Source organism: Centroberyx gerrardi, chromosome 10 (genome assembly GCF_048128805.1).
Source record: "Centroberyx gerrardi isolate f3 chromosome 10, fCenGer3.hap1.cur.20231027, whole genome shotgun sequence".
Taxonomy (NCBI): Eukaryota; Metazoa; Chordata; class Actinopteri; order Beryciformes; family Berycidae; genus Centroberyx; species Centroberyx gerrardi.
Window position 1 is genome coordinate 17,865,852 of NC_136006.1, and position 26,695 is coordinate 17,892,546.

General features: G+C 46.3%; 1 protein-coding gene across 2 annotated transcripts in view; it reads left to right on the top strand.

Annotated features, from left to right (window-relative positions):
* Window positions 1-1,526: 1,526 nt before the first annotated feature.
* gsk3ba (glycogen synthase kinase 3 beta, genome duplicate a) overlaps window positions 1,527-26,695 on the top strand; it is a 29,398-nt gene continuing 4,229 nt past the window's right edge. Inside the window, exons 1-10 of one of the 2 annotated variants that reach the window (XM_071907435.2) lie at window positions 1,527-1,744; window positions 10,091-10,284; window positions 16,161-16,244; window positions 20,533-20,643; window positions 22,120-22,250; window positions 22,927-23,033; window positions 23,219-23,316; window positions 23,484-23,591; window positions 25,221-25,407; window positions 26,512-26,610. In XM_071907435.2, the coding sequence (XP_071763536.1) occupies window positions 1,657-1,744; window positions 10,091-10,284; window positions 16,161-16,244; window positions 20,533-20,643; window positions 22,120-22,250; window positions 22,927-23,033; window positions 23,219-23,316; window positions 23,484-23,591; window positions 25,221-25,407; window positions 26,512-26,610 (1,207 nt within the window). In that variant the 5' untranslated portion in view covers window positions 1,527-1,656. The remainder of the gene's footprint in view (window positions 1,745-10,090; window positions 10,285-16,160; window positions 16,245-20,532; window positions 20,644-22,119; window positions 22,251-22,926; window positions 23,034-23,218; window positions 23,317-23,483; window positions 23,592-25,220; window positions 25,408-26,511; window positions 26,611-26,695) is intronic. The other variant, XM_071907436.2, reaches the window with a different exon arrangement.

Here is a 26,695-nt window from a genome sequence, read left to right on the forward strand (position 1 = left end):
ACCCCTCTCCCCCCCTCTCACAAGCACACACACACAAAATTACTAAACACAGACATGGGGCCATGCCATGTGGCTGACTGGCGGGATGAACTGCAGCCAGGCCTAGCTGCTTAACAAGGAAGAATCAGAAGTATAAAATATTTTACCTGGATCATTACTGTTGTAGCTTTTTAACTTTGAATGAACTCTGCTACCATTTCAAGCACAAACTCACACAGTACCCACTGTCCCACACACACTCTTCATTGCCAGCTTTATGTTCAACTTTCCCCTCTCTCTCTCGCTCTCTCTCTCTCTCTGTGTGTGTGTGTGCGTGTGTGTGTGAAATCTCAATATCTCATATTAAGTGTCGCTTTCCCTATGGCTTTGGCCTTGCATTAAAAGTATGAGAGAGAGAGAGAGAGAGAGAGGGAGAGAGAGAGAGACAGTGGACGGGTTACTGGAACTAACATAGCAACAGTGCTGCATGACCACCGGTGCTCTGTGACAGCTGCGTCCATTTGAACTGGCAGTATGACTCGGAGCTCTATTGGCCAACAAAGTCATCAATCCCGGGACTAATCCGCCCATTGCCCCTGTCGCTGCATGGAAAAAGCCTTTGAAGTACTGGGGGCGGTGCCAAGCAAATTATGCCATGTGTTCTGCAAGAACAGCGTCCTCATTGGTCAACAGGAACGGAGCCTACGCCCATCTCTGAAGGATACCCTCTCTGATTGGCTAAATCGGCCACCCCAGATTCACCCTTGCGCGTTCACAGTTTTCCTATTCTCCACCCCGGAGTAGTTCAGCGGCGTAAACCTCGTCGATGAGAACGTAGCGATCCTTTAACCGCTTACGCAAACAGCGTGGCAAACGTGCGTAGTGACAAAGACAGCGAGCCCGAAACCTATGGGGAAGGAATAAAAAAAGAAATTCAGTATCGTCGCACTCCGTACCTAAAGACCATCATTTTTGGAAGAGCTCACTGGCCCCGGGGCCCCGGTAGAGACACCGGATTTTGACGGCGGTGAGGGCGGATTTTGAGTCAGCGCAGAGCCGTTGAAATCGTTCGGCGTTTAAGAAGACTGGGGCAACTGGCAGATTTTCCGTTGGACCGTCGGCAGGCTAGGGTATAGCGAGGGAGCCGCCATGGCAGTCGGATCATTGAGCCTCCACATCGGGATATGAAGAGGAACTGCATGTGTCGTTAAGAATACCCTGCATTTATCTTTGATCCACACCGGATCAGTTGTGCTAATATCTGATCTCACCCTTGTGTTCATCTTTGTGACACTATCCGCATCCAGAAGGAAATCGCAAGCGGTTTTAATCGGGGGGGCCACAGGGAGAGGCCAGATTCATGACTATTTTAGTCGAAGACGTGTCTCCAAAGGCCTGTTGAAAGAAAACGAGGAATATAAGGAAGAAATTATGCTCTGATTGACTGTTGGTGGGAAAGAAAGGGTAGTTTATTAGGTGATACGAACTAGTGTGAAGGATCGTGGGAAAAGGAGTCGCTTTCTTTCTTTCTTTCCTTCTTTCTTTCTTTCTTCCCTGTGAATTATATTGTTATTCAATCACTGTCATCCTTTTGGATGAGAAGGTTTGGTAAATCGATCAGCCCTGCCATTTAGCAAGTCACAGTCTCTAAGTCGAGAGAATCAAGGGGATTGGATCATGTCGGGTCGGCCAAGGACCACATCCTTCGCGGAGAGCTGCAAACCAGTGCCGCAGCCTTCGGCTTTCGGCAGCATGAAAGTCAGCAGTAAGTACATCCCTGTAATTCTGGAGTAGCCTACCTTCTGCATGCACCAGGCCCAGTGGGCTACATATCCCCGCTAAATGAACATGTCCTCTCACTAACCACGTTGAAAGCCTGTCAGGCGAGCACAGCTCCAGATAGCAAAGGCTTGTCATATCTGTGTCACCGACTGAGATTGGCCGGCGCAGAGTGACAGACAGCACTGCTCTCTGTGAGGAGGGACCGCTGCGCTCTGACGCGCCGTCCCGGGGCTGGTCAGCCTGGCCAGGGTTAGCAGGCCGCGCCGGGCCGGGCCGGGCCGGGCTGGCACCGGCCCAACTCCACATGCTAGCCTTCCTCTACCGCACATCCGGTCCGATTACTGCTTTTTTCAATCTGTAGAGCATCACGGATACTGTAGCGACATTACCCTTTAGCATAGACTGTAGGCGTAATGGAATTAAAGCGACAGGGTCGGTCTATTACGCAACTGTCAAAGCGGAAGGTGCGCCCATGCTCTGAACATGGACCCTCCTGGAGAGAGGGGCGGCTCGCTGATCCTATTTTCTGTGGGCCGTCTCGAAATCAGACGTCGCGACGACTGGAGGGACAGTGTGTCACAATGTATCATGTTCAGAGAGCCACAGTGTGACCGTCCTGGAGGGTTGGCAGGAGGAGGCTGCAGCAGAGACGGGGCCATGCCATGCGGCTGACTGGCTGGCATGAACTGCAGCCAGGCCTACCTGCTTAACCAGAGGCTGTCAGTAGACACGCACACACACCACGTGAGCTAGAAGTTTAAATTTGTGACTGTAACCATTCCTATCCTAGCTTTTTACTCCTGCTTCATATTACCTCTGCTACCATTTCAAGGCACATCACAGACACGCACACACTTCTCTACTGCCAGCTTTATGTCCATTCTGCCTTTTGCAAACTGGCAGTTTATAGCCTTATTACTCTGGTGTGTGTAGGTGTGTGTAATAGATGTTAGATACCATTCCAGTCAAAGTGCCCCCTATGCCTTGGCTTCAGCTGGAATAGCTGAGACACCCAGCTGCACCTCTTTCTTATCTTTGCACGTGGCCACACAGTCACCAGCTTGGGTGTGTGCGAGGGTGAATGAGGCTGTAAAAGAATTGTGATGACCATAATGAATTTAGGAGTGTGATTCTGATGTGTGTTAGTGGGGCGAGGCCTGAAGCTCAGGCTCTCCTCTGGGCCTCAGCAACTACTCACTGGATTAGGACACACACACACACACACACACACACAGATACATACCCCCCCACCACCAAAACTTCTCTTGCCCCAGATATGTGTGTTGAAGCGTTTGTGTGTGCCTGTCAGTGTGGTTTATTCATGGTTATGGTACCGCTTAAAGGATAATACTCCTCAGTTTAAGAAATCTCATGCTAGTTTAGTGTTGTTGAGCATGAACAAGTCTGCCATATTTAAAAAAAAATTGGCAGACTGGAGAACTGTGAGTCTTAATTGTTGCGCAGACATAAGCTAGTGAATTGGCAGCGAATGTGAGGCTGACCGTGTGGACTTTTGTGAACTTCACATTGAATGAGCTTTACATCAGTGTGTCGCTTTGGTTTCCCAACCAGAAAATGTTTTATTCCTAGAGAGACTTGTCTAGGACCCTGGATACCCATTAGGCTACATCATCAGTCATAACCGGCTGAAGCTGAAGTGGTCTGACTAATTGGTCGCTAAATAATTAGGTTTCTTCAGTAGCTGTTGGTGTCCAGTCCCCCTGGAGGAAGCTGGAGTCCTTGGTTGCTCAAATGTCACCTGTGACATCAATGTGTGAACCATGTCACATGGTGAGCTCTCCACCCGTGGTTGTGTGGGGTACATTGGAGGAAATGGGAGGGTAAGAAGAAGGCAAGAAGTCGGTTAAACTCAAGAAACTGTAAATGCTTGAAGGTTAATCCCGGTTATTTTCAACCTGGACCTTATTTTCCTACATTATACCATCGTCATAATTGATTGTGTTCAGAATTTTGTCACTTACTTCACTGTTCAGCTTTACGGACCTCCAGGTCACAAGCGTTGCTCTCCAACACACACCCAGAGGGCCAATGCAGTCTCCAACAGTCGAACTCAAAAAGCGATTAAAACACAATAACACTCACATCTTCAAATAGCTGTGATTGAACAATTATCACAATTTTTTAGTTAGTTCTAATAGTCCATTTGATACTTTTTTCTGCTGTGTTCACATCATATCAGAAGAATGGGATTTCGTTGCTTCAGCTTGAAAGCGTTCTAACCTGTATATTACTCATTGAAACGGCGTCATCCAAAGTCATTTGTATGTATGAATGTAAAATTCATGATACTAGGTGGGAGATAGATAATGGATACTTGGAATTTGGATGTAGCAAGGTCCCATTGCAGTGTGGGTGTTATTGTGTTTATGTGTGTTTTAATCACTTTTTGGGTTCGACTGTTGGAGCTTGCTTTGGCCCTGTGGGTGTGTATTGGAGACCAGCGCTCCCGGCGGACTGGAGGTATGTAACTCTACAGTGAAGTAGTTTATTGATGAAATTTTGAACACAGTCAATCACAGCTGGTGGGGAAAAAGTAGTAAATCCTGGTTGAAAATAACCGTAATTATCCATTAATCTTTTATCCAAGGAGAAAGCTTTTGAATTGGCTTCATTGGCCAGTGTGACTGTTGACCATGCTGGCAGGCACACATCCTGTGGGCTTGTGACTGGATAGATGCCCAGATAAGAAGCCACCATACTTGCTGTCTTAAGTGACACCTGTAGTGTAAGGATTAGGCTACTTGTGTCAAAATAGTGATGTTCCCCTCTAAACAAGTGGCTACAGCAACCTACATGGAGTAAAACATCAGGGATTTCAGCAGGAGCTTATCGAAGGTTAGTTGGATATGTAAAGTCATGTTCTTTTTTTGTTGTTAGTTTTTTTTTCCCCCCAGCATCAGTTTTGTCACTCAGAGCTACACGATTTGGCCTTTTGTAATAGCAGCTGTGTCATGAATGTGCCTTGGATTGTGATAATGAAGCTATTCCTTTGCAGACACATAACACCGTGGCACACTTTTTGGTATCTACCTAGAAATCCATTTGACTAGCTTTCACATCTTCTGCTCCATGTCACCTACTATTACCCTGACCCCCACCGTCCCAACACACATGCATGCATGCACACACACACACAGGCGCACGCACACGTGTACCAGTGTGTGAATAACTTGGCCGATGATCTGAAGCAGCTGTAGCCAATGTGTATGATCCTAGAGTGAACGGTGCTGCCCCTCCTACACAGGCAGACAGACAGAAACACACACACACATACACACACACACACACACACACACACACACACATATTCACACACCCACATGGACACTCTTAGTTTTGTTTTTTGGGTGAGGCAGCTGGCCAAGAACAATGAGCGGCTTGTTTAGCATTTCAAAGCTCCCGCTCTCTCTCCCTCCCTCTCTCTCTCTCTCTCTCCCCCCCTCTTTCCCCCATTTCTCCCCATTTCTTTCTCTCCCTCTCTCACTTTTTGCCAGTGACGCTGGGAACAAAATGAACCAATTATACATACTCTTTGATTCCAAATGAAACAGAATGAGTTGCAGGGCTAGAGAGGAGCCAACAGAATCACCCACCAATAGAAAGAGAGCCAGGTTTAGAGAGAGAGAGGGAACTGAGAGGATGATCAATCTCGATGGCCGTCCATTGGGACTGGGATCACTGGCTCTAGTAGGAATAGTGACATGACTGGGCAGCCGTGGCTCTGCAGGCTGCACGCCACTCTCATTATGTCTAACATCTATGGACTCCCATTGTCTGGTCAACCAGCTACTGATACCGAGATGTCTGGATCCAAGTGCTGCTTGGCCAAACGTCTGTCTCTCTGTCGGCGGTGACATTCCTGTGACTGGATGTTCCAGTAATGTAGCACATTTATATCATCCGCCTCTCAACAGTGGTGGAACACTGTGTGTGTGTGTGTGTGTGTGTGTGTGTGTGTGTGTGCGTGTGCGTGTGTGTGCGTGTGTGTGTGCACGCATTCACACAGTGCGTGCACGTGTTTGCTTGTGGTAGAGTGCCTTTTGTTGTCAGTATCTTCAGTAATTCAGCAACTCTCTCCATACATTCCTCTCATAGTCCAGTCTGCCCTGCGGTCCACAACCACCTTGTACCGAAACCCATTTTATCTACATTCTGCCCATTGTCTGTTGTGAGAGCTATTGATTTCCCCCAGTGTAATAACACTGTCATAACTCAAGTAACAATGCAATATTGACTGTTTGAAATGATGAAAAGGGTTTGTAATGGCAGTGTAATCAGCCTCAGTGTTTGATTCTGTGTGTGTGAGATTACCATTCAACTGTGAAAGCCAAACACTTAATATACACTATTTGCATATGATTGTATGCATTTACTTGCAGAGGAAGGAACACAAGGATACTTTGGCAGATGCACTCTTCATTTAATTTACCTATGGTTGTACAAGGAGAATGGTATGAAAATGATCCCTCGTCTTGCAGTGGCTTGGTGTTTATGTGAATAATGTCAGCACTATAACTTGCAGGGTGTAGAGTCCCATAATGATGAAAAGTGAAGATTTATACCCCCTAGCAACTCCAGAGCTGGGCGGCTCATCATGTCTGGTGATACAAGTACAAACTCGTCAGTCAATTTCTTTATTTTGACTCTTTGTCACACAAAGTGGATTACACTGTTTGGATCTACATCACTAATACTAGGACGCTGTTTTCAGCTGAAGGAGAAAAAAAAATATTGTACCCAGAGGACAAATAAGTGGTTTCTTGTCCAAAACACTTCCTAATTCAAGTGTGACTTTAAAACCACCGTGATCATTTTAAAATATTCTTTTCATAGCTAATAAATCCACAGGGTATAGAGTTTCTGAGCTGCTACAAACTCTTATCCTCACGTTTGAGAGATCCTGTGCTGTGCTGTGGGCTATATACTTCAAGTCAGCGTGTTAACATAATTGGCTTGCACACCATATCAAACTCAATAGTACTGGTAGAATATTTTGGTCCAAGACATGGAACAATGGGAATATATGCCAAAATGTCAGTGTGTTGCTTTTAGTTTAACAACGTGTGTGTGAGGGAGGGAAAGAGGAATCAATGTTATGAAAGCATTCTCTATTATCTGGCATTTCCTTGTGTGTGTGTGTGTGTGTGTGTGTGTGTGTCAGTCAGAGGTCGATATCAAGGTCCGGGGTGGGGGTGGGGGTGGTCATCCTCATGGACATGGGAACACCATCAGCGCATTTGACTACCGTCATAAATCCGGGGCAGGGAATTCACACACTCTTTGTATTTGCACTTCGGTTACACGCATATCCTGTAGCTGCTCAATAGTAGTGTTGTTTGGGCCACATGATTCAGTATGCGCGGGCCACAGTCAGCTGTAGTGGCCTGAGCTAGCCCGGTGACCTGAATCAGCTGCTGCCGCCTCCAGCAAAAAGTTCCAACAGCTGTCTCTCCCATTTAATTTAGTAGCTGAATAATGCAGCATGCGTACAGGAAGTCATGGTCCTGTGATATGTCCCACTAGTTATGCTCCTGTGCAACGTTGTGACAAGTTGTGTGTCGCTGTCTGATTGATGATACAGTCGCCATGGCAATGCAACAAGCACATGTAAAAAGGAGGTTGTGCTAAGGTCAGGTTCAATAGTTTCATTGTGAGGCTCTGATTTCGATTTTTTTTGGGGGGATGCAAATCACTGATAATTCTAAATGGATATCTGTTTTTTAATGCTTAATTTTCTTATGGTTTACAGGGGGGATGCTGTCTTTTCATAGAAAGCTGCTTCCACCAACAAAATCCTGATTTTATGTTTGAGTAATTAAATAATATTCTGCACTAGTAGTTGGTTGTGAACATGACAGTAGAAAATGGAAGGTAATCTAACAGACTGCATGATGATTGACAGTTGATGCAAAGGGGTTTTCGTCTTCACCACATTTGTGTGAAAAATCACGTTTCACGTCGGCCTCCAATCAATCATTTAAAATGAAAATCGTCCCATTTCAATTGCAGTCCGATCATTTGGGCCTTCCCTCCCTGCATCTGTGTGAGATCAGATCCCACTGTGAGTAGTGTGTGTGTGTGTGTGCACGCACATGGACTTTTCTCACGGTTTGAGGAAGTGCAGAGGCGTCATAGAAACGATCCTGTTGGAATATGTGGGCAGAGTCCTATTTCTCTCTCTTGCCTGTGCACATTTCCTCTTGCTCTCTCTCTCTCTCTCTCTCTCTCTCTCTCTCTCTCTCTCTCTCTCTCTCTCTCTCTCTCTCTCTCTCTCTCTCTCTCTCTCTCGTGCTCTCTCTCTCTCTCATGCTCTCTCTTTCTTTTTGTCTTGGAAAGTCTATTTCTGTCACCATTGTAGAATCAGTCTCCCGCTCCTTTTTCTGGGCTCCATCCTGGAGACTGAAGGCCTGTTGGGTTCTGGGACCCTCTCCCCCTCCCTCGCTCTTTCATTCTTTGATCATAATCACATCTTCAGTAATTGGACCACTCACTGGTCACACAGTGGCAAGTGGAACCCTGCGCACACACACACACACACATCAAATGATTATCTGATGTGTGGGCTGGACCCTGGAGGGTAGTTTTTTTGCTTGTGTGTGAGAGTGCGTGTGTGTGCCTACGCAGGGTGGGCAAACACACGCAGTGACACAATTTGCGCCGAAATCAATAGCCTTGCTGGAAAATCAGCCCAGCCAGCCAGTGAGTATGAAAATGGACAACAAGGCCAGTGAAGCGCTCCGCCGCGTCTGTCCCGCTCAGTGAAAATGTTGCCTTTTTGGGATTAAGACGACTTAAGCCGAGTGATTAACCTGATTACTTTGTTCTTTTAAAACACACACAGACTAGTTACAGGCTGGTGCATAGTGTGCCAGGTCAGCATGAGATGATCAGCTCCTCCCCCGGATAGATGGGGGCACTACGGCCTGTCCTCCACATGGCAGTGGTCCATTACTACAGCACTGCACACAAAGTCTCTGTGTAGTAACACCGTGATCTGTGCAACCACGCTTATTGAGTAACACCCATCAACATTATTTTGGACCCACTGTGAGCTGACTGTGTTTTGCAACTGATAACTTAATGGCTGATTTAGAGTTTAACCTAGATATTTGGACCAATGCAGTTGCAGGTTATTTTGGCTAATATTTAACCCAGTTCTGCTGCAGCCAGTGTAATGAGGAATATAGTAGTTGGAAAGAGAAATGGGGGGTTAGAACTGATAAGGTGGGGAAGGTAGTCATGTCAGGGGAGCAGGTATTGTGGCAGGATGGATTTGTAGGGTGGGTGGTGTAAGGTGGGAGTTTTGGGGTTGGAGTTATGGAGGCAGCACACGCTTGTGGCACGCGTCACACTCAACCAGTCTGTTATCCTTTAACTAGCAGCTAACATGAACTTTAGCCTCTGAGACGGTACAATGCTTTCTAATTTGAGACATTAATTTGGATAAAAGCACCCATCCTTCCGTATATAAAAATGTCATGTAGTCGATACAAAATTGAAGTTTCAAACGTTAAGATAATTGTCACATTTTAGGGGTTGACAGTTGTCCTGTAGATGTAAAGGGACGGTGTTCTCTGGCCATAAATAATCTCCCCAAAAAATCAGCTAGAACCTTGTAGCTCTCCTAAGGAAACTATTTAAAAATCTCCTCAAAGTGCTTGACATTGGTGTTTGTCTGTCTATCAATCCCTGCCCCTGTGTTTTATGTTTAACATCCTGTCCCTTGATAGTGAGATTGGTCCAGACACTACAAAGAACATATCTCAAGGTTTCTTTTGTCAGCACATTTTTCCCTACGTTTTTTTAGCCTTTATTTATCCAGGGAAGATTTGCTGAGCATTTATGCTCTTTTCAGCACCGCTCTGCTTCCCTGGATTCAAACTAGCAACCCTTCGATCACACATTTGCTTCTCTAAATTTTCGGCTCAAATAAGAGATTCCAGATCCTGCTCCCTTTCATTCTAACATGAAAATGAATTGGGGCATAAAATGATTGCCCTTAACTACGTCCAACGCTACTAGTCTATTTATTTGTTGATGGGTTTTGAAGCAGCAATGAAAACAAAAATGCTAGCCATAGCCTCATTTGTGAAACGAGGATAACGCAACATCCGCACCATGGTTGTTAGCAAAATATTTTTATGCATGTTGCATGTCATCTTTCCCGCTCTCCTCCCTTTGTCTGTCTCTTCCTCTCTCAAAACTGCCCACACTCTTCCTGGATGTACAGTGCTAAATCTGAATGCATCAGTACATTGTGCTAAGGATTTGTCTCTCTCCCTCCCCCTCTCTCTCTCTCTCTCTGTAGGGGATAAGGACGGCAGCAAGGTAACGACGGTGGTTGCCACTCCAGGCCAAGGCCCCGACCGGCCACAGGAGGTCAGCTACACCGACACCAAGGTCATCGGCAACGGCTCCTTCGGCGTGGTCTACCAGGCCAAGCTGTGTGACTCTGGAGAGCTGGTGGCCATCAAGAAGGTCCTGCAGGACAAGAGGTTTAAGGTGAGGGACACACACACACTCACACACACACACAAGTTCTAAATGTTGACCTTGTACTTTTTGCATTTTGAGCAGAAATCGGGTTTAGAAGGTTATTTTCGTATCACATTTTCTCAAGCACTGGTGGCCCACTACTGCTAAATGAATCTAGGGGAATCACTGTAGTGTGTACACACACACACGCGCACACACACACACACACACACTATATCACCACGCTGACAGCAACTTGCACATGCACATAGTCGTATAGCCTACTCAACTTTCTCACCCATCCACAAAAGGCAAGAGAAAGGCAGTGTTTAAAGGATGATGCTTATGCACACAAACACACACTCACACTCTCTTTCTCTCAGTCATTCTTTAGAACAATGAAGCCAAGGAAGATTTGCGAGATGAATGAATGTGAGTAACTGTGAAAGAGACATGAATGGGATGATCTTTCACAAGAACAGTGAGATCAGAGAAACCGTGAAAAGAGAGAGAAAACACAAAGCAAAAACCTCGAAAGTGTTGTGCCTTTGACATGTCTCTGCTAACGTGTGTGTGTTCTTTCTTAGTGTGTGAAGTGTAGGAGGGGTGGGGGTGGGGGGTGGTCTTCCCTCCTAATCTGCCACACAAACAAACTTGAACCCATTAACGCTCAGTCATCTGTCAAGTTTAGTTCAGTTGTCACTATGGAAATGTCATATTTTCTCCCAAGCAGAGCTTTGTTGGAGTCCTGCTCCACTGCTTTGAATAGATTTGACTGATGGCTTGTTGTTCCTTGGCTGGGGAGACATTGTCTCCGCTCCCTTTGCTGTGATGACAGCTCTGTTGGTTGGGGGGCCCAGTGTCCCCAGTGCCAGCTCACAGCTCGCTCATAAAAGACCTGGGACTGCCAAGCCCGCAGGACAGCTGTTTAGATTCTCATTAGCTTTGGGATTGTCATCAGAGTTGAGTTAGGGTCATTGAAACGTCCCGTGGTCTTAGCCATTACATCGCATTTTTACATTTAAAGGCATGTGATGCTCATATTCACCGCGGCTTACATTGAGTGTGCAAGTAGGGGCTCTATGTCTCGCTCAAGGACACTTCAACAGGACACACTGACTGCTCTGAGGACTGAACCGGTGGTAGTCCCTCTACCCACTAACCAACATTCACCTTCAGTCTCAGAACCAGGTCAAATTAACCAGGACCGCCCAAGCTAACTGGAAGAGCAAAATGGTGACGAAGACCTTTGGCTGCCAAACTTGAACAGCAGCTGTTCAGATTCATATACATTGTGTGAGATAGTCATTGGGGTTTAGAGCTGCAACGATTAATCAATTAATCGATTAGTTGTCAACTATTAAATTAATCGCCAACTATTTTGATAATCGATTCATCGGTTTGAGTAATTTTTTAAGAAAAATAAGTCAAAATTCTCTGATTCCAGCTTCTTAAATGTGAATATTTTCTGGTTTCTTTACTCCTCTATGACAGTAAACTGAATATCTTTGGGTTGTGGACAAAACAAGACATTTGAGGACATCATCTTGGGCTTTGGGAAACACTGATCGACATTTTTCACCATTTTCTGACATTTTATAGACCAAACAATCGACAGATTAATCAACAATGAAAATAATCGTTAGTTGCAGCCCTATTGGGGTTCAAGTCAGATGCTTTTGCCTAGAGAAGTTTGGCCCTGGGACTGTCGTTCTGAGCTAACCGGTTTAGCTACTTGGCCAGCTCAACTTAGATTGGTTTAAGCTCTTGAGGCTCTATACAATTTGCTCAACAGCTGATTTTAAACATTATTAACTTAGTCAATTGTGACGGCAGAATCAAAAAGTTATTGCGCTTTGAGAAACAACAAAGTCCTTCTGTTTGGAGACAAAGTGGGTGAAAACCAGGTTGGATTTGAGCACCCGCAATTTCCCCCCTGCTTTTGCCTGGCCATCTGTTACACAATGCAGTCCAGACGTGACATTAACAAAACGTTTGTTAGTGGGACAGAGGGCTGATGTGTCCGTCTAGCCCCCCCCCCCCCCCCCCACACACACACACACACACACACACACATAACACCATTTGTGGCTCTGCGTGATGACAATGATGAACTCATATCCTGCTCTTTCTGCTAGCCTGTGGTTAGCCTGCGGTTAGCCTGTGGTTAGCGTGACATGCTAGCAGGTGAACTACCGTCTCTCAAGGTAACAGGCACAGCGGTGACATGGTGAAGCTGAACGCCACAAACATTCTTCTTCTGTTGGTCTCTCTCTCTCTCTCTCTCTCTCTCTCTCTCTCTCTCTCTCTCTCTCTCTCTCTCTCTCTCTCTCTCTCTGTTTCTCTCCTTCGTACTTGCTTGGTCTGTCTTTCCCTGTGAACGGCTTGTTACGAAAAATGAGGTGAATGAGTGCTAAGTCTCCTCACATGACTGCCAAGCACGCGCCGTCCAATGGTGTACACCCCCCCCACACACACACACACACGCACACACACACACACAAACACCTGCGTTCTATTTTCTCTTTACTCCTCCTCCTCCACCATAGCCTTTTCTCTGTTTTTCCTCTCCAATTTGGCACTCGTGGTGTCTGTGAAGTGAGCCTGGATCTTTTTGAGCCGAACCACACTACTTCAACATGTTTGAATGTCTCTTCCTCTCACACACACGCACACACACACCACACACACACACACACACACACACACACACACACACACACACACACACAACCGTCAGAATAATCATGTGAGTAGGCTCTGCATTATAGAGTGCAGCTGACTGCAGTATGCATGTGTGAGAGCATCTTTTGGTGGGCTTACAAGCTGCTCCTGGTGCATTATGGGATAGGTCCCCCTCCACTCCCATCTGAGGGATCACATATCAGCCCATTGGAAAATGGATGCTCACATCAGAACAGATACACACACAAACACACACACAAAGCGAGAGCATGTCTGGTGGTAGCGGTGCTCACACATCATTGTTAGGTTTTAGCCACTTTGTATTCAATATTATCCATAATCTATTATCTAAGCAGAACAATGAGACAGGCTCATTCTGTTATAGGGAGTACTGGTAAAGAACTCAATTGTAATTGCTTGTGTGTGTGTGTGCACTGATCTGCTTCCTCATGATGAATCCCCATCAGCTTTTTAACATGCTACTTCAGTTTCATCTTTGCCTCATTTCAAATAATGGAATTTCCTTGACTCATTAGGGAATTAGTTGGTGTGTTATGTATGTGTGTGTGTGTGTGTGTGTGTGTGTGTGGCGTGGTGTACTCTCACTCTATGCTCTACTTCCTTATGGAAACTGGATGTGGCCAGGTTTTGTACTACAGTATAGTACATCAGTGATATGAGGTGCTCAGGTTTAGCACCTCTAGCAGCCTTGAACAGATCTCTCTCTCTCTCTCTCTCTCTCTCTCTCTCTCTCTCTCTCTCTCTCTCTCTCTCTCTCTCTCTCGCTCTCTCGCTCTCTCGCTCTCTCTCTCGCTCTCTCGCTCTCTCTGCTCTCTCTGCTCTCTCTGCTCTCTCTCTCTCTCTCTCTCTCTCTCTCTCTCTCTCTCTCTCTCTCTCTCTCTCTCTCTGCTGACACACTGGAGGATGACAGGTCAGCAGGAATGACTGCAGTATAACTGGAGCTGGGCTTTACTGAACAGCCTGTCTGCTCCTCCTCCATATGGTACCATCTCTCTCACACATAGAGAAAAGCACTCGCGCACACACACACACTCGCGCACACACACTCTCATTAAGCCACTGCAAGGAAGACGAGGGCGTTGCCTGCGGTGCATGATGGTGCGATGGCTGGTCTGTCTGTGACCCACGCACATGCACGCGCGCACACACACACACACACACACCACAGTGCAAGATGATGTCACTTTATGGTGTGAGGGGGAAGGGGGGGAGGTGTGGGGGTGGACTGTGGGAACCATTTGTGTCTGCCTATAAGTGAATTAGCCTGGTGGGATTGTCCATAGCAGGCTGCTTGGCCTACATGCTGTGCTGCTGCTGCGATGATGAGGTCTTATTTAGTGGACAGACAGCTCAGTCTGCTCTGCTGAAAAATGAATGAAAGGGGATTAAATCCTTATGAAGTGGCAGAACACTGTGGAAGGACAGCAGCGTATCTCCCTCCGCCAGCCAGCGCGGCCCTGACCCACATAGCAGAGGGCATCTCATTACCCACCCAGTCAGTCAGTTAGTCAACTAGGAAATCAGACAGCCAGCTTTTCACCATTTAGTCAACTAGTCTGCCACTGACCCCGCACTCAGCCAGTCAGTCAGTCAGTCAGTTAATCATTCAGACGATTAGTAATGTAGTTTGTCAGTCAGCTAGTCAACTATTCAGCTACCCGCCCCAAAACTAAGTGATGCCCACCTGCTGCACCCTCTGGTCCAAATGAGCAGAATGGTCAACTCTGACAGCAAGTTATGATTTCTATTTTCCATTTGCAGGCTTTTTGATTTAGTCAGTCATTGGAAGAACTGTAGAGGCTTCAAATATTCGTTATTTCACAAGAATAAGGCACGTGTCACAAAAAATTGAACGCATAATGAATTTGTGCATTCAAGATATTTTTTCACATTCCATAAATCATCTCATCATCATTTAGCCAGCTAGTCATTCGCTAGTCATTCAGCTCGTCAGTCATTCTAGACTGTCTAGACTATTTGTCAGTGAGTCAGTAAGCCAGTTAGTCAGTCAGACAATTACCTATTTACCCAGTCATTTAGTCAATCAACTAGTTTGCTAATCGGTCTGTCAACTAGACAATTAGTCAGCTAGTTAGTCAGCTAGTCAGTGACTTTGCCAGTCAGCCAGATAGTGGATTAGACTTCATACAAGATGATCACAAGTTGAGTACTGTCATGTCATCATCCTGATCATCACAACCACTTGCACACTATAAACTAAAGTGCTGCGATTTCTCAGTGTGTGTGTTCTATGCAGGCATTGCACCCATACCAATAAATAGTACAAACCCCATATTCTCCTAGTCAAGCTGCACATGATGTTTATAACAAAGGCCAGATTATGTAATTACAATTCTGCCATAATCTTATTTTTCCTTTTGTCCTTGGATGCTGCTTTCACTTTTGTTCTCTGAATCCTGGCCATTTTCCATCCACTCTGTACAGTGGAGTATGGACCCTCCGACTGTTACACAAGCACTTTGGACCAAGTCAACACAAAGCGCTATGGTTCTTAAGAGGGGGAGGGAAGCAGAGGGAAGAGAATATGGACTATAATGGAGCCGTTAAAGCTTTATGTAATGCTTGAATTCCTGCCCGCCCCTGAGAACGTTCAAGCACACATACACAACCCTTCTCTGCATACACATGTATGCATATAGAATGCTATAGAGACAAATAACGCTCACACACTTATATGTAAGTGGAGCAGTACCAACGGTAAAATACCTGTACAGACACACACTTTGTGCACACACACGTTTAGCTCTCAAGGGTGTTATGTTGTGTGATATGTCCGTGTGTATGTATGTGTGTGTGTGTGTGTGTGTGTGTGCGTGTGTGTGTTTGTGAAATGAAAGTATGGTCTCACAATGTAGAGCAGAGGGATGTTCTAGTAGTTACTAGTTAGTGGTTTGTTATTAGGATTTTAGTGTAGATTTGCCTAACTGATGTTAGGTGTGGTGTGAAAACAACAGTGGGGACACGAAGATGTGATCAAAATAGAAATTCACTCATTTTCTAATGGCACTAACTTCTAGTCAGTTAAATAATAGTGAAATTAAGCTATTACTCGTTGTGGTGGGGACCCAGTGGAAAGCCCTCAAGGTCACCTGAAGGCCCCTAGACCCACTTTGGGAACCACGAGCCAAATGTCTAAAATGTAAATGTAACATGTCGTTCATGTCTTGTTTGTTCAGAACCGTGAGCTGCAGATCATGAGGAAGTTGGACCACTGCAACATCGTCCGCCTGCGCTACTTCTTCTACTCCAGCGGAGATAAGGTCAGTTGGTTGATGTCTGTCTGTTGTCTGTCTGTCTTAGGACAGGTGCTCGGACTTAGAACACTTGCTGTAGTTGAAAATAGTCAGGATAAGATCCCTAAAGTGTAGTGAAATAATCTTGTCTCTCAAATATTTGAGACTAGTAATTGTGGTTATTAATCATAATCGCAATATCTATCAAAGTAATTGAGATGAACATTTTAGCCATTATTGTGCAGCCCTAGTCTGTCTGTGTTGTGTTTCCCTTTTTGATGTTTTCTATAGTGTCTGTTGCATTGCCATGACTGCCTGTGCCTGTCGGCTGCGCCGCCTCCGATCGTCTGCCTGCCTACTTGCCTGTTTGTGTATGTCTCTGTCTGTCTGGCCTTACTACATACATTACTAAAGGGAAGTGCCGCTCTGTGGATGTGGCCTAGCCCAGTTAGGCCTTTTATATCTCTCTCCATATCTCTCTCCATCGACCACTGGAAGTCCCCCTGGAGACTACAAGGCTGGACTATGTCATTCAGCTAGCTGACAAACAGTCAGAGGGTCTATATGTCAAATATAGACACGCGGATGCAGGGGCGCACACACTGTCGCGACCATATCCATGACTCTGCAGTTAGGAATGCTTCCACCATGCACACCTACCAAGGCCAAGGAAAGCCGTGTGGGATCATAGGAGGGGAAATGGTGAAGGCCGGTAGGACAGGAGCAGGGCTGGGAGGCGGGGTGGGTGGGGGGTCTTTTAGCCTGTCCAGAGGGCGTCAGCTAATTATAGATGTGGCTGTCATGCCTCACCCCTCCCCTCCACACTCAACGCTCCACCCCCTCCCCCCCTCCCTGGGCCCCACCCACCCCTCGCCTCTCACCGCGTGCTGGCCGACCTCTTGGAATCACAGCTGATTCTCGGTATACTGACACACTGAGAGAGGTGACTTATCACAGGAACGACCCCGCACTTTCCACTTTTCCACTAGACTTTCGGAGCCAGAGGATTTGTAATTTGACCAACCCTCTCCTCCCTTTTTCTGTATCTCCTACACTCTCACCTTTACCCCATAAAATTCTTCCCCCCTGTCTCTCTCCTTCCCTTCCTCTCTGTGCCCCCCCCCCCCCCCCTTTCATGCCCCATATCCATTTCCTCTCCCCCCCCCCCCCCACCAAACCCCCCCCTGTCTCTGTCTCACCCTGGTCTAATTGTAGAGACTGGCATGGTGTGATTGGTATGGGGATTTACAACCCCTGGAGCCCAGAGTGACAGAACAGACAGGAGAGGGAAAGAGAGAAGCGGTGTGTGGAGAGAGAGAGATGGAGGGAGAGAAATAAGGGGAAGAGCTAGTGAAGCAGAAAAAGGTAATGCCGCCTGCATAGGAGGGCCAGCGTATGGATGGATAGTTACGGAGAGATAGATGGGTGGCTGTACAGATAGAAGGATGGATGAAAGTGTGACAGAAGGAGAGTGTGTGTGTGTGTGTGAGAGAGAGGGACAGACGGACAGACAGAGATTAGGTGAGGTCATGTCAGGTGTGAGTAGATGATGCGTGTGTCCTGATGTGAGGGTTCATGCTGAGTGCAGCTGGGAGCCGGGCTACTGTAGCTGTTAGCATGCGTACAGGTAGCCTTATGTAACCGCTGGCATCTGGAGCGCTCGACACACACGCCATGCTATTGCGTGTGTGTAATTTACTCTTTAACCGCTTGCACAATACTGCTCAAACAGAAGGCTACCGGCCCACACTCAGTGGGCAAATACCTGTTTGACCCTCACTTTTTCAAATATACAGTATATAGTTATTGTTTAGCTGACACAGAGATGCCACCTGCTGTCGTCACCCCTCGAAATCAACTCTGCATACACACAGACACCCACCTGCTTTCGCTAACTCGCTCACTCTCACTCACTCTCACATAAATACATGCATACAGTACATTCATAGACATATGTACACGTGTCCTAAAGTGTAACTAGTGCAGGCTGTGGTTGGACAGGGCAAGCCTCTGGGTGCGGGTAATGAGCTGGGTCTGGTGTGTCGTCGCTTGCGCTGCCAGAGGCTTCGCCAAGGGACTGAGAGAGAGAGAGAGAGAGAGAGAGAGAGAGACTGTGGCACAGGACAGTGCCAATGCCTTACATGTCTCTGACAGCATCCAGTGGTTGTGGCCCCTGCATGTATTTATAGACTTATTCCTAGATGTTTGTGTCGTTAAGATATTTCTTTGCATGCTCTCTCTGTCGTTCTTCCCTGCTTTCACAAATGCACACACACTGACTGGTGTGCAAATTCCCCAAATTATGTGGAGTTATGTATGTATTATGTAAAGTGCTGACTTATGTAATGTGCAGAGTGTGAGTGCCCCGAGGGGCAGAAAGTCAGCCAGGAACTACACACATGTATACTCACACTCACACTCTCACACACACACACACACACACACACTCTCACACTCACACTCCTATCAGTTACACCTGCACAAATACGAATGCACATAGTACATACACATTCCGTCAAGCCCCCTCTCACACACAGCTCAATATGGTGAGATGCAGGCATGGTCATTATTGTCGTTAGATAGTCGAGCCAGTCACTCAGGTGCAGGCGGTTTTCTCAGCCAATTAGGCGGCATATTATTCAGCCGGGAGTGAGTGAGGAACCAATCAGCTCCCTGCCTGGCTAACCATCTGGGAGCGAGCCAAGGAAGTGGCTTTGTAGTGAGGCAGGAAGTGAGTCATCGCTGTTGCTAGGCTAAATATAGCCTCGGTGGTGCTAGCAAGAGGCGGAGGAGGCTCTCTGTTCACATCCAAATGTTATCAATGAGACATGTGCTAAAGACGGGGGATTGGGGGGTCAGGTGACAGAAGGAGGGAGAGAGTGAGAGGGAGGGAGGGAGGGAGAGTGATGGCAATGACAGAGAGAGGTGTAAAATGTCCATGTGAGCTGTTAAGGGAAATGCTTCTTGGCGTACTGGTGTGTGCATGTGTGTGTATGCGCCTGTCTCCCCGTCCCTCTTTTTCAGTCAGTTGCTGTGTGCGTTTCTATTCGTCTGTGCATGAGAGGGCGAGACCAGTCAGTACAAAGCAGGGCATTGAGCTGACAGAAGTGTACCACGCAGTCTGTCTGGGAGCTCTTTACGAGCCCGGCTCGCTCACTGAGCTATACAGACCTGCAGGGAGCCAGCTCTGTCTACTGCCTGGACTGCATGCTGGGCAGGCTGCTTACTTTGCTAACAGATGGGGGAGAGGAGGCAAAAGGATATGGACGCTCATTCACCAAGTAGATAGGAGAGAGAGAGAGAGAGAGATGTGCATCGGAGAAAAGAGAAGAACAGCAGAGAAGAGGGTTGGGACGGGTCCCTAAGTCCCCTATGGCTTACCGGCCCATGTCTGATGGTTGGACACTTGTTAAGAGTGATTGAAAAGATTATATGTGGCATTGTGTAGCTTAATGGATGGAACATGGCACTAACACTGCTAGGGTTACGTGTTCATTTCCCACTGGGACTATAGTGCTGTAAAATATTTTGGAGAAAAGTGTCCACCAAGTGTGTTATACTACTAGTATGTTTCCATGAGCCTGGGACGCATCTAAATTAATTAATATCCTTGGTGAAAAGAAGTTCATAGAACCTTTACACTCCAGATAATCAAAGGAAGAGGAAGTCCTAGAATAATATAGGGCTGGGTGGGGAAGGGGAAGGGGTGGGTACGGCATTCTGTAAGGGTCAGCATGCCCCGGATCAGTACTTGCACAGCCCAGCCCTCCGTCACTGGCCCCGTCCGACCAGGAAATGAGGAAATGATATCATTGTCTGCGGCCTCTGTGTTGGAGTATGGGCCGGGATGATGCAGGACGGGTTTCCTGCCCCCGGGGGGGAATCCTATACAATGGATCCCAGTTAAGACGGTGAAGACAGACACCGGTGACATCAGCTCACAGACAGCTTGTGTCACCAGGGCAAGACGCATCACAGCTGAGGAGGGAATCTACAGAGACAAAGAGAGAGGAGGAAGGGATGGAAATAAGAGAGGATTGATGGATTAAGGCTCTAAAGAATAAACAAATTGACAGGATGTGTCATGGGTGGCTGGTATGTGCATGCATGTGTGCATTTTTGTGTCATGGATGTGATTTTGCAGGGTGTATTGGTTGGGAATTGCAGGGATTCTGTAGTCACACTTGTAAGGACAACAGTCTCCCTTGACACCATTATTCAAATTTTTTATTTTATGCTATCCTGACCACTTTATGTGTGTGTGCACGTGCATACAAGAATGTGTATAACCTCTGTTTTTCCTTCTGTCCAACAGAAAGATGAGGTGTATCTGAATTTGGTTCTGGACTATGTTCCTGAGACTGTCTACAGAGTGGCCAGACACTACAGCCGAGCCAAACAGACCCTGCCCATGGTCTTTGTCAAGGTAGGTGTGTGTGTGTGTGTGTGTGTGTGTGTGCACTCTCTTTTTAGTTTGTGTCTTTTTTCCACCCATGTTCTTTCAGAACCTTTTTTCAGAACATGCAGAACCGGTGCATCCCGCTTCATCAACAAGCTATCTCACTGACTTTTATAGACTGACCTGCAGGTGCGCTCACTGACTGCTGGAGCTCCTACAGGCCTCTATATCCTATCTGGTCGACTGCCTTTTTACAACCAGACAGTTTAAGTTCAGTTTATGTAAGAGCAAGAATGACAGCAACCAGACAGGAGCAGATGTGGGACTGGTCAGTGGTGAATATGATAATCTACGTCTAAGCTAAAGACTCACTGCTTACTTGGTAGACTGCTGGGAGTGTGCTTTTATGCACAGAATCGTTACCTCGAATCTTACTTCTCTGATCCACACTGTGTGGGCATGTGCTGCACACAGATCAGTTGTTACACTTCAAATAGTTGCCCGTACACTTCCTGGCTGTGCCAGATGTGTGAAATCAATGTGAGAATAATATGTGAAGGCAGAAAACTGTTTGCGCATTGCTTGTCTGTTCAATCCAAATGATTTTCCTATCTCACTGCAATAATTGCAACACCTACAATTAGTCAGTCCCACAGAGAGGGAGCAGCACTCATAGTTACCTTTAACCACACTCCCCACTATAAATACGCATGGAAATATGGGATGATAAGACTTGGCACACCCTGGCTCCCCGTTGCTGTTAAGACAAAGAATCCATTTTTTCTTCTGGCAAATAAATGGATGACCTTACTTATGCTTAGTTGCTTAGTTAAGTTTAACTGAATGAATGAATGAAATATAAAACGATAATGTCTCCTGCCCATTCAGTACATTCTCTGTTGGATAAAAAAATCAAAAAAGATGCCTAAATATGTAAATATAGAACAAGTGACACAATTTTATGCAGAAGCTCTTACAAGTGTGTGTATTCTAAAGAAATAGAAAGAAAGAAATAGCCTAATATTGTACGAAGAATTTAAGAATCACCTTTCCTATGTATACTCTGTGGCACTCTGCGAGAATGACCATGGGAAGAGTGCAACTTTACCAAGCTGGCCCTGGTGACGCCCTGTTTCGCCTCAAATTCATTTTATCAGCAAGCTGGGGGTGGACTCAGCAAGAGCATTACCAGCACTGCTAGATGGAACAAAATTTAAGCAATTACATTAGAACTAATTATAAATTATAACATGTTCCCCACAAAAAGTCTAATCTTAATGTTTAGAAAGTATCAGAGTAAGAACATTTTTCATTGTTACAACCTGCACTGGAACCAAAAGTAGGACCCTAAATAGGGACAGACGTCAAATCAAAACCAAAATGACTCCTAATTACCACTGCTACAAAAAAGATTACAGGGGAAACACTGCTGTGCACATGTCTGAAAACTGTATGTGCAATTGTAACGTTTGTGTGTGTGTGTGTGTGTATGTCAATGTGTAGTTGTACATGTACCAGCTGTTCAGGAGCCTGGCCTACATCCATTCGTTTGGTATCTGCCATCGGGACATCAAGCCCCAGAATCTGCTGCTGGATCCAGAGACCGCTGTGCTCAAACTCTGTGACTTTGGCAGGTGAGAGCAGCGCAGTAGCCAGTCACATCAGGCCCAGTTATCAGGTTTCAGGGCTTTCCCTGGTTTTTATAGGGGCTTTGGTCCGAACGCTGGGATCACGCACTTATTCCGTAATGCTCTATTGCTTAATTTATCTTGCTGCAGTCGGTAGAGTTCTACCCAAGGATCCTATGGATTAAACATATTGAGATTAATACCATCTCCATCAGGCAGGGTGAGGCAGGTTTCATTGCAGGTTTTACAGACTGCTATCCCTCTGGTTGGTAAAATACTTCCACACCACATTGAAATAACTTCTCTGGTCAGCCATCTGATATAAAAAATAATGATTATAATAAATCTGTATTCACTAGCTGTGGTCAGGGACAAACCATTGTGCACCCAGCAACAGGAATTATTGGAATTAATTCAGAATCTGTATACATATTTTATTTGAGGTGGTTAGACTTAGTTGGGCAGCCTAAGAGTTTAATGTGCAGGAATATTGAGTGAGCAGGTAGCAGCTCAGTGTGTTGCTCATTGGCACTTTGGTAGGATAAAGGGCAAAAACTCTACTGTTACACAAAAGTTTTTCCTTGTGTGTCCATATGTTCCCCCTTTTTGCTCAAAATGCAGCAGAGGGTGTGATGATGATGATGATGATGATGATGATGATTTGCTCTCATCTTGTGTGCAGTGCTAAGCAGCTGGTCCGTGGAGAGCCTAATGTGTCCTATATCTGCTCTCGCTACTATCGAGCCCCAGAGCTCATCTTCGGTGCCACCGACTACACTTCCAGCATAGGTAGGGTGACTCCGGCCGGTATAATCAACATTTACACTACGCTAAACCCCCAGCCAGTTTAAAAATCACCCTCAGCAGGTGAATGCTTAACCGTAGTGGATTGTCTTCATTGGTGTCAAAATGTGGTCCTTTGTTGCTTGTATTCTCACTTCCTTTTCTTTTCCGTGACCCGCCTTTCCCCTCAGATGTGTGGTCAGCCGGCTGCGTGCTGGCAGAGCTGTTGCTAGGACAACCAATCTTCCCTGGCGACAGTGGAGTGGATCAATTGGTTGAAATTATCAAGGTACTGACTGGGGCGGCCTATCGGCAGGGTCTGTTCCTCTGTCAAAAGTGTATAGTAATTAAAGAAACATAAACTTTCATGATGTCCTCTGAGTCACTCTGTCTCTATTTCCCATCCTCCCTTGATTCTGACTTTCCCCTGCTTTCTGTCCTGCCTCTGTGCTCCAGGTTCTTGGCACCCCGACTCGAGAGCAGATCCGAGAGATGAACCCCAACTACACTGAGTTCAAATTTCCCCAGATCAAGGCACATCCTTGGACTAAGGTGAGTCAACAGGTACAGGAACCCTTTTACTTCTTTAAGACCCACCCCTCCGGCATTTACCCGTGCTTGCATTGCATGCCTCCCTCCCTCCTGCCTGCCTGCCTGCCTGTATGTCTGTCTGTCTGTCTGTCTGTCTGTGTGTCTGTCTGTCTGTCTGTCCACATTCATCCAGCCTCATCACATCCACCCAGCAGTGCTGCGTTGGGCCTTAATAGCCCTGCACCTGCCTCTGAGATGCCCCTCAGCCCTTCAGACCCTATGAAGATAGACTGATGTGGGGAAGGGAAATGAACTCTCTCTTAGTAATGGCATTGGTTTTTCCCATTGCACATGAGGCGTTCTTGCCTTTCCATGTTGGATGGTAAATCAGCTGATCAGTGATTACCAACCCATGCAAAACAGTTAGTTTTCGTCCTTGTCAAAAGGCTTTTTGCCCTTGTGTGGGTAGTGTTGAGTGTGCATGGGTGACACCTACTATGTTACATTTACATTATGCTACATGTACATTTTTGACATTGAGCTGACACTAGAGTGATTGTCAATGAGTGAGCAGATAAGGGTCAATGTCTTGCTCAAGGACACTTTGACATGGCTGTTTGACACTGCTGAGGCTGTCTAACCTGTGTCATTTCAGCTACAGCACAGTCTCTCTGACCACTAGCTACCCTGCCGCCCCTACTAGACCCTCTGGATGCTAAAGTGAACCAAACTGACTTAACAGTCCATCCTGCTCAGTCAGTGCAAGAGGGTAGTATGTCCTTCCTCTGCCCTGCTTTATAGTCCTGCTGTCAGTCAGATTGACAGTTTAACCTAGCAACAACAGACAGACGATACTTCTCCATTTCATGCTCTCATCTTAGTGCATGTATTAAGTTATATGGAACTTCAAACAGGCGGTAAACGGTGGTTTCCCTGTTGTAGGCTTTAAATGGAACATTCTCTCTTCCTGAATGCCCCTCAGCAGTCCCGCCCACTGCTCTAGCATTGGATAGCGGCGTAATCCAATCAGCAGGCAGCAGGCCCTCGTGGTAGCCTCTCAGGCGCCCCGCTGTGGTCGTTCTGTGCAACGGCACTCAGTCAGAGCTCTTAATTCACTCATATGCCTTCGCCAGTGGTGACCAATCATGTGCCAAGAAGTACGCAGATTTTCCCTTCAGCCAATCACTACAGCAGCTGATTTCACTGATTAGTTCCTCTTCTGGTTGAAGGTGTGCTAATCAGTGAAATCAGCTGTTCTGGTGTTTGGCTGGAAGGAAAACCTGCAGACTTCTGGCCTTCCATGAGTACAGTAGGTTTCATTTGATACATTGAAGACCATTCCTTCATCTTCTATTCCTTTTGAGGACACAAGTTCATTTCATGTCTGTGTGAGTAATACTGGAATGTAGCGTGTCTTCTGTCTGGCTGCTCTAGGGTAGTGGTTCTCAATCCTGGTCCTCAGCACCCAGAGTCCTGCTGGTTTTCATTCTAGCATCTAATCAGGGACTGATTTACACCTGGGACACCGGGTGAACTAGCTGGTAGGATAGAAAACCAGCAGTACTCTGGGCCCTGAGGACCAGGGTTGAGAACCACTGCTCAATGGAATAGACTTTATAAGGTCACTGCTGACTTCTGACATTGGGTCCAACTGGTTTTTAGGTGTTCCGGCCGCGCACGCCCCCGGAGGCCATCGCCCTGTGCTCTCGCCTGCTGGAGTACACGCCCACGGCCCGCCTCACCCCGCTGGAGGCCTGTGCACACTCCTTCTTTGACGAGCTGCGCGACCCCAATGTCAAACTGCCCAACGGGAGAGAGAAGCCCTCCCTCTTCAACTTCACCACCCAGGGTATGAACGCATAAGTGTCACTCTCTTGCTTGTTAGCTGGTCTCTGACTTCATCTTCTTGTCTGTCTGTCTGTCTGTGTCTGTCTGTCTGTCTGTCTGTCTCTCTATCTGCTGAGCGGAAACAGAAACTATTAACATGTGCGGAGAAGTGTTGGATACTACATTGTTTGTCTATGGGAAGCCCTTAGCCTAAATTGATTCTAATGCAGCATTTTGATCCAATTCTACACAATTATGCAAGATTACGTTTTTTATTATTTGTATTTCAGTTTGCTGACCAGAGAAAGCATTCCAGTGTGGTGTGGGAGTGTTTTACTCTGCAGCCTCAGGGGTGGCAGTCGGTAAAACCTGTAATGAAATCTGCCTCACCCGGCCTTAACGAGCTGCTGACCTAACCCACCCAGACAGAATATCATATGTATGAGTACATGATGGTCTAAATGCTTTTTCACCTTGCCAAGAATAAAATTCTGGGAGAAACACTGAATCTTTGTAACTTTTTTGGCATGGAAATTGACAAAATTAAAGATATTGACTATCGGTACAAAATATCGGCTATCAGCAGCTTCAATCCAGAAATATTGGTATTGGCCTTGAAAAAACCTTTGTTTCAATATACTTTCAAAAATTGGAACATTTCAAGTCAAAAGTATTCCTATTTGTGAGTTTCACACTAATGACAGGTTCTGTTGTTTGCCAGTCTCGACTTTCTCTCTGACTGTGCTGTCATACAATCTGACACTAGCTTACCGACAGACAACCCTTCTCTCCTATTTATTCATTATTTTCTGTCAAATATTCTTTGTGTTTATCTCTTCTTCTGTATCACCTGTTGCTTTTGCCATTGCATTTTCCTCTGTATGTAGACAGAAATGGATCTTTATACTTGTATTCATTTATCTAGCCATGAATAGCTATTCTCTGTAGGAAAAAAACAATGTTTGTAATTTTTTAAGAGCTTATATTCTAGCAGTACATGTCACCTCCGGGAGGCTTCCGTTGTTAGCAGACATCTGTTGTAATGTCTGTCTCTTATCCAGGAGCTACAGGTAGCTTTGTAAAGCTGTGATCTGGCAATGTGCTGTAAGTTGTTCTTCTCTCTCAGAGCTGTCCAGTAATCCCTCCCTGGCCTCCATCCTCATCCCTGCCCACGCCCGCAGCCAGGCCGCCGCCTCCACCCCAACCAACGCCTCTGCCACCACAGGTCAGAGCCACACTGTCCACCAGGCACCAAGCAGCTCCAAACATGTTTGTTTGAAGCCCAGGCTGCGGCTTCTGTTGTTGATGAA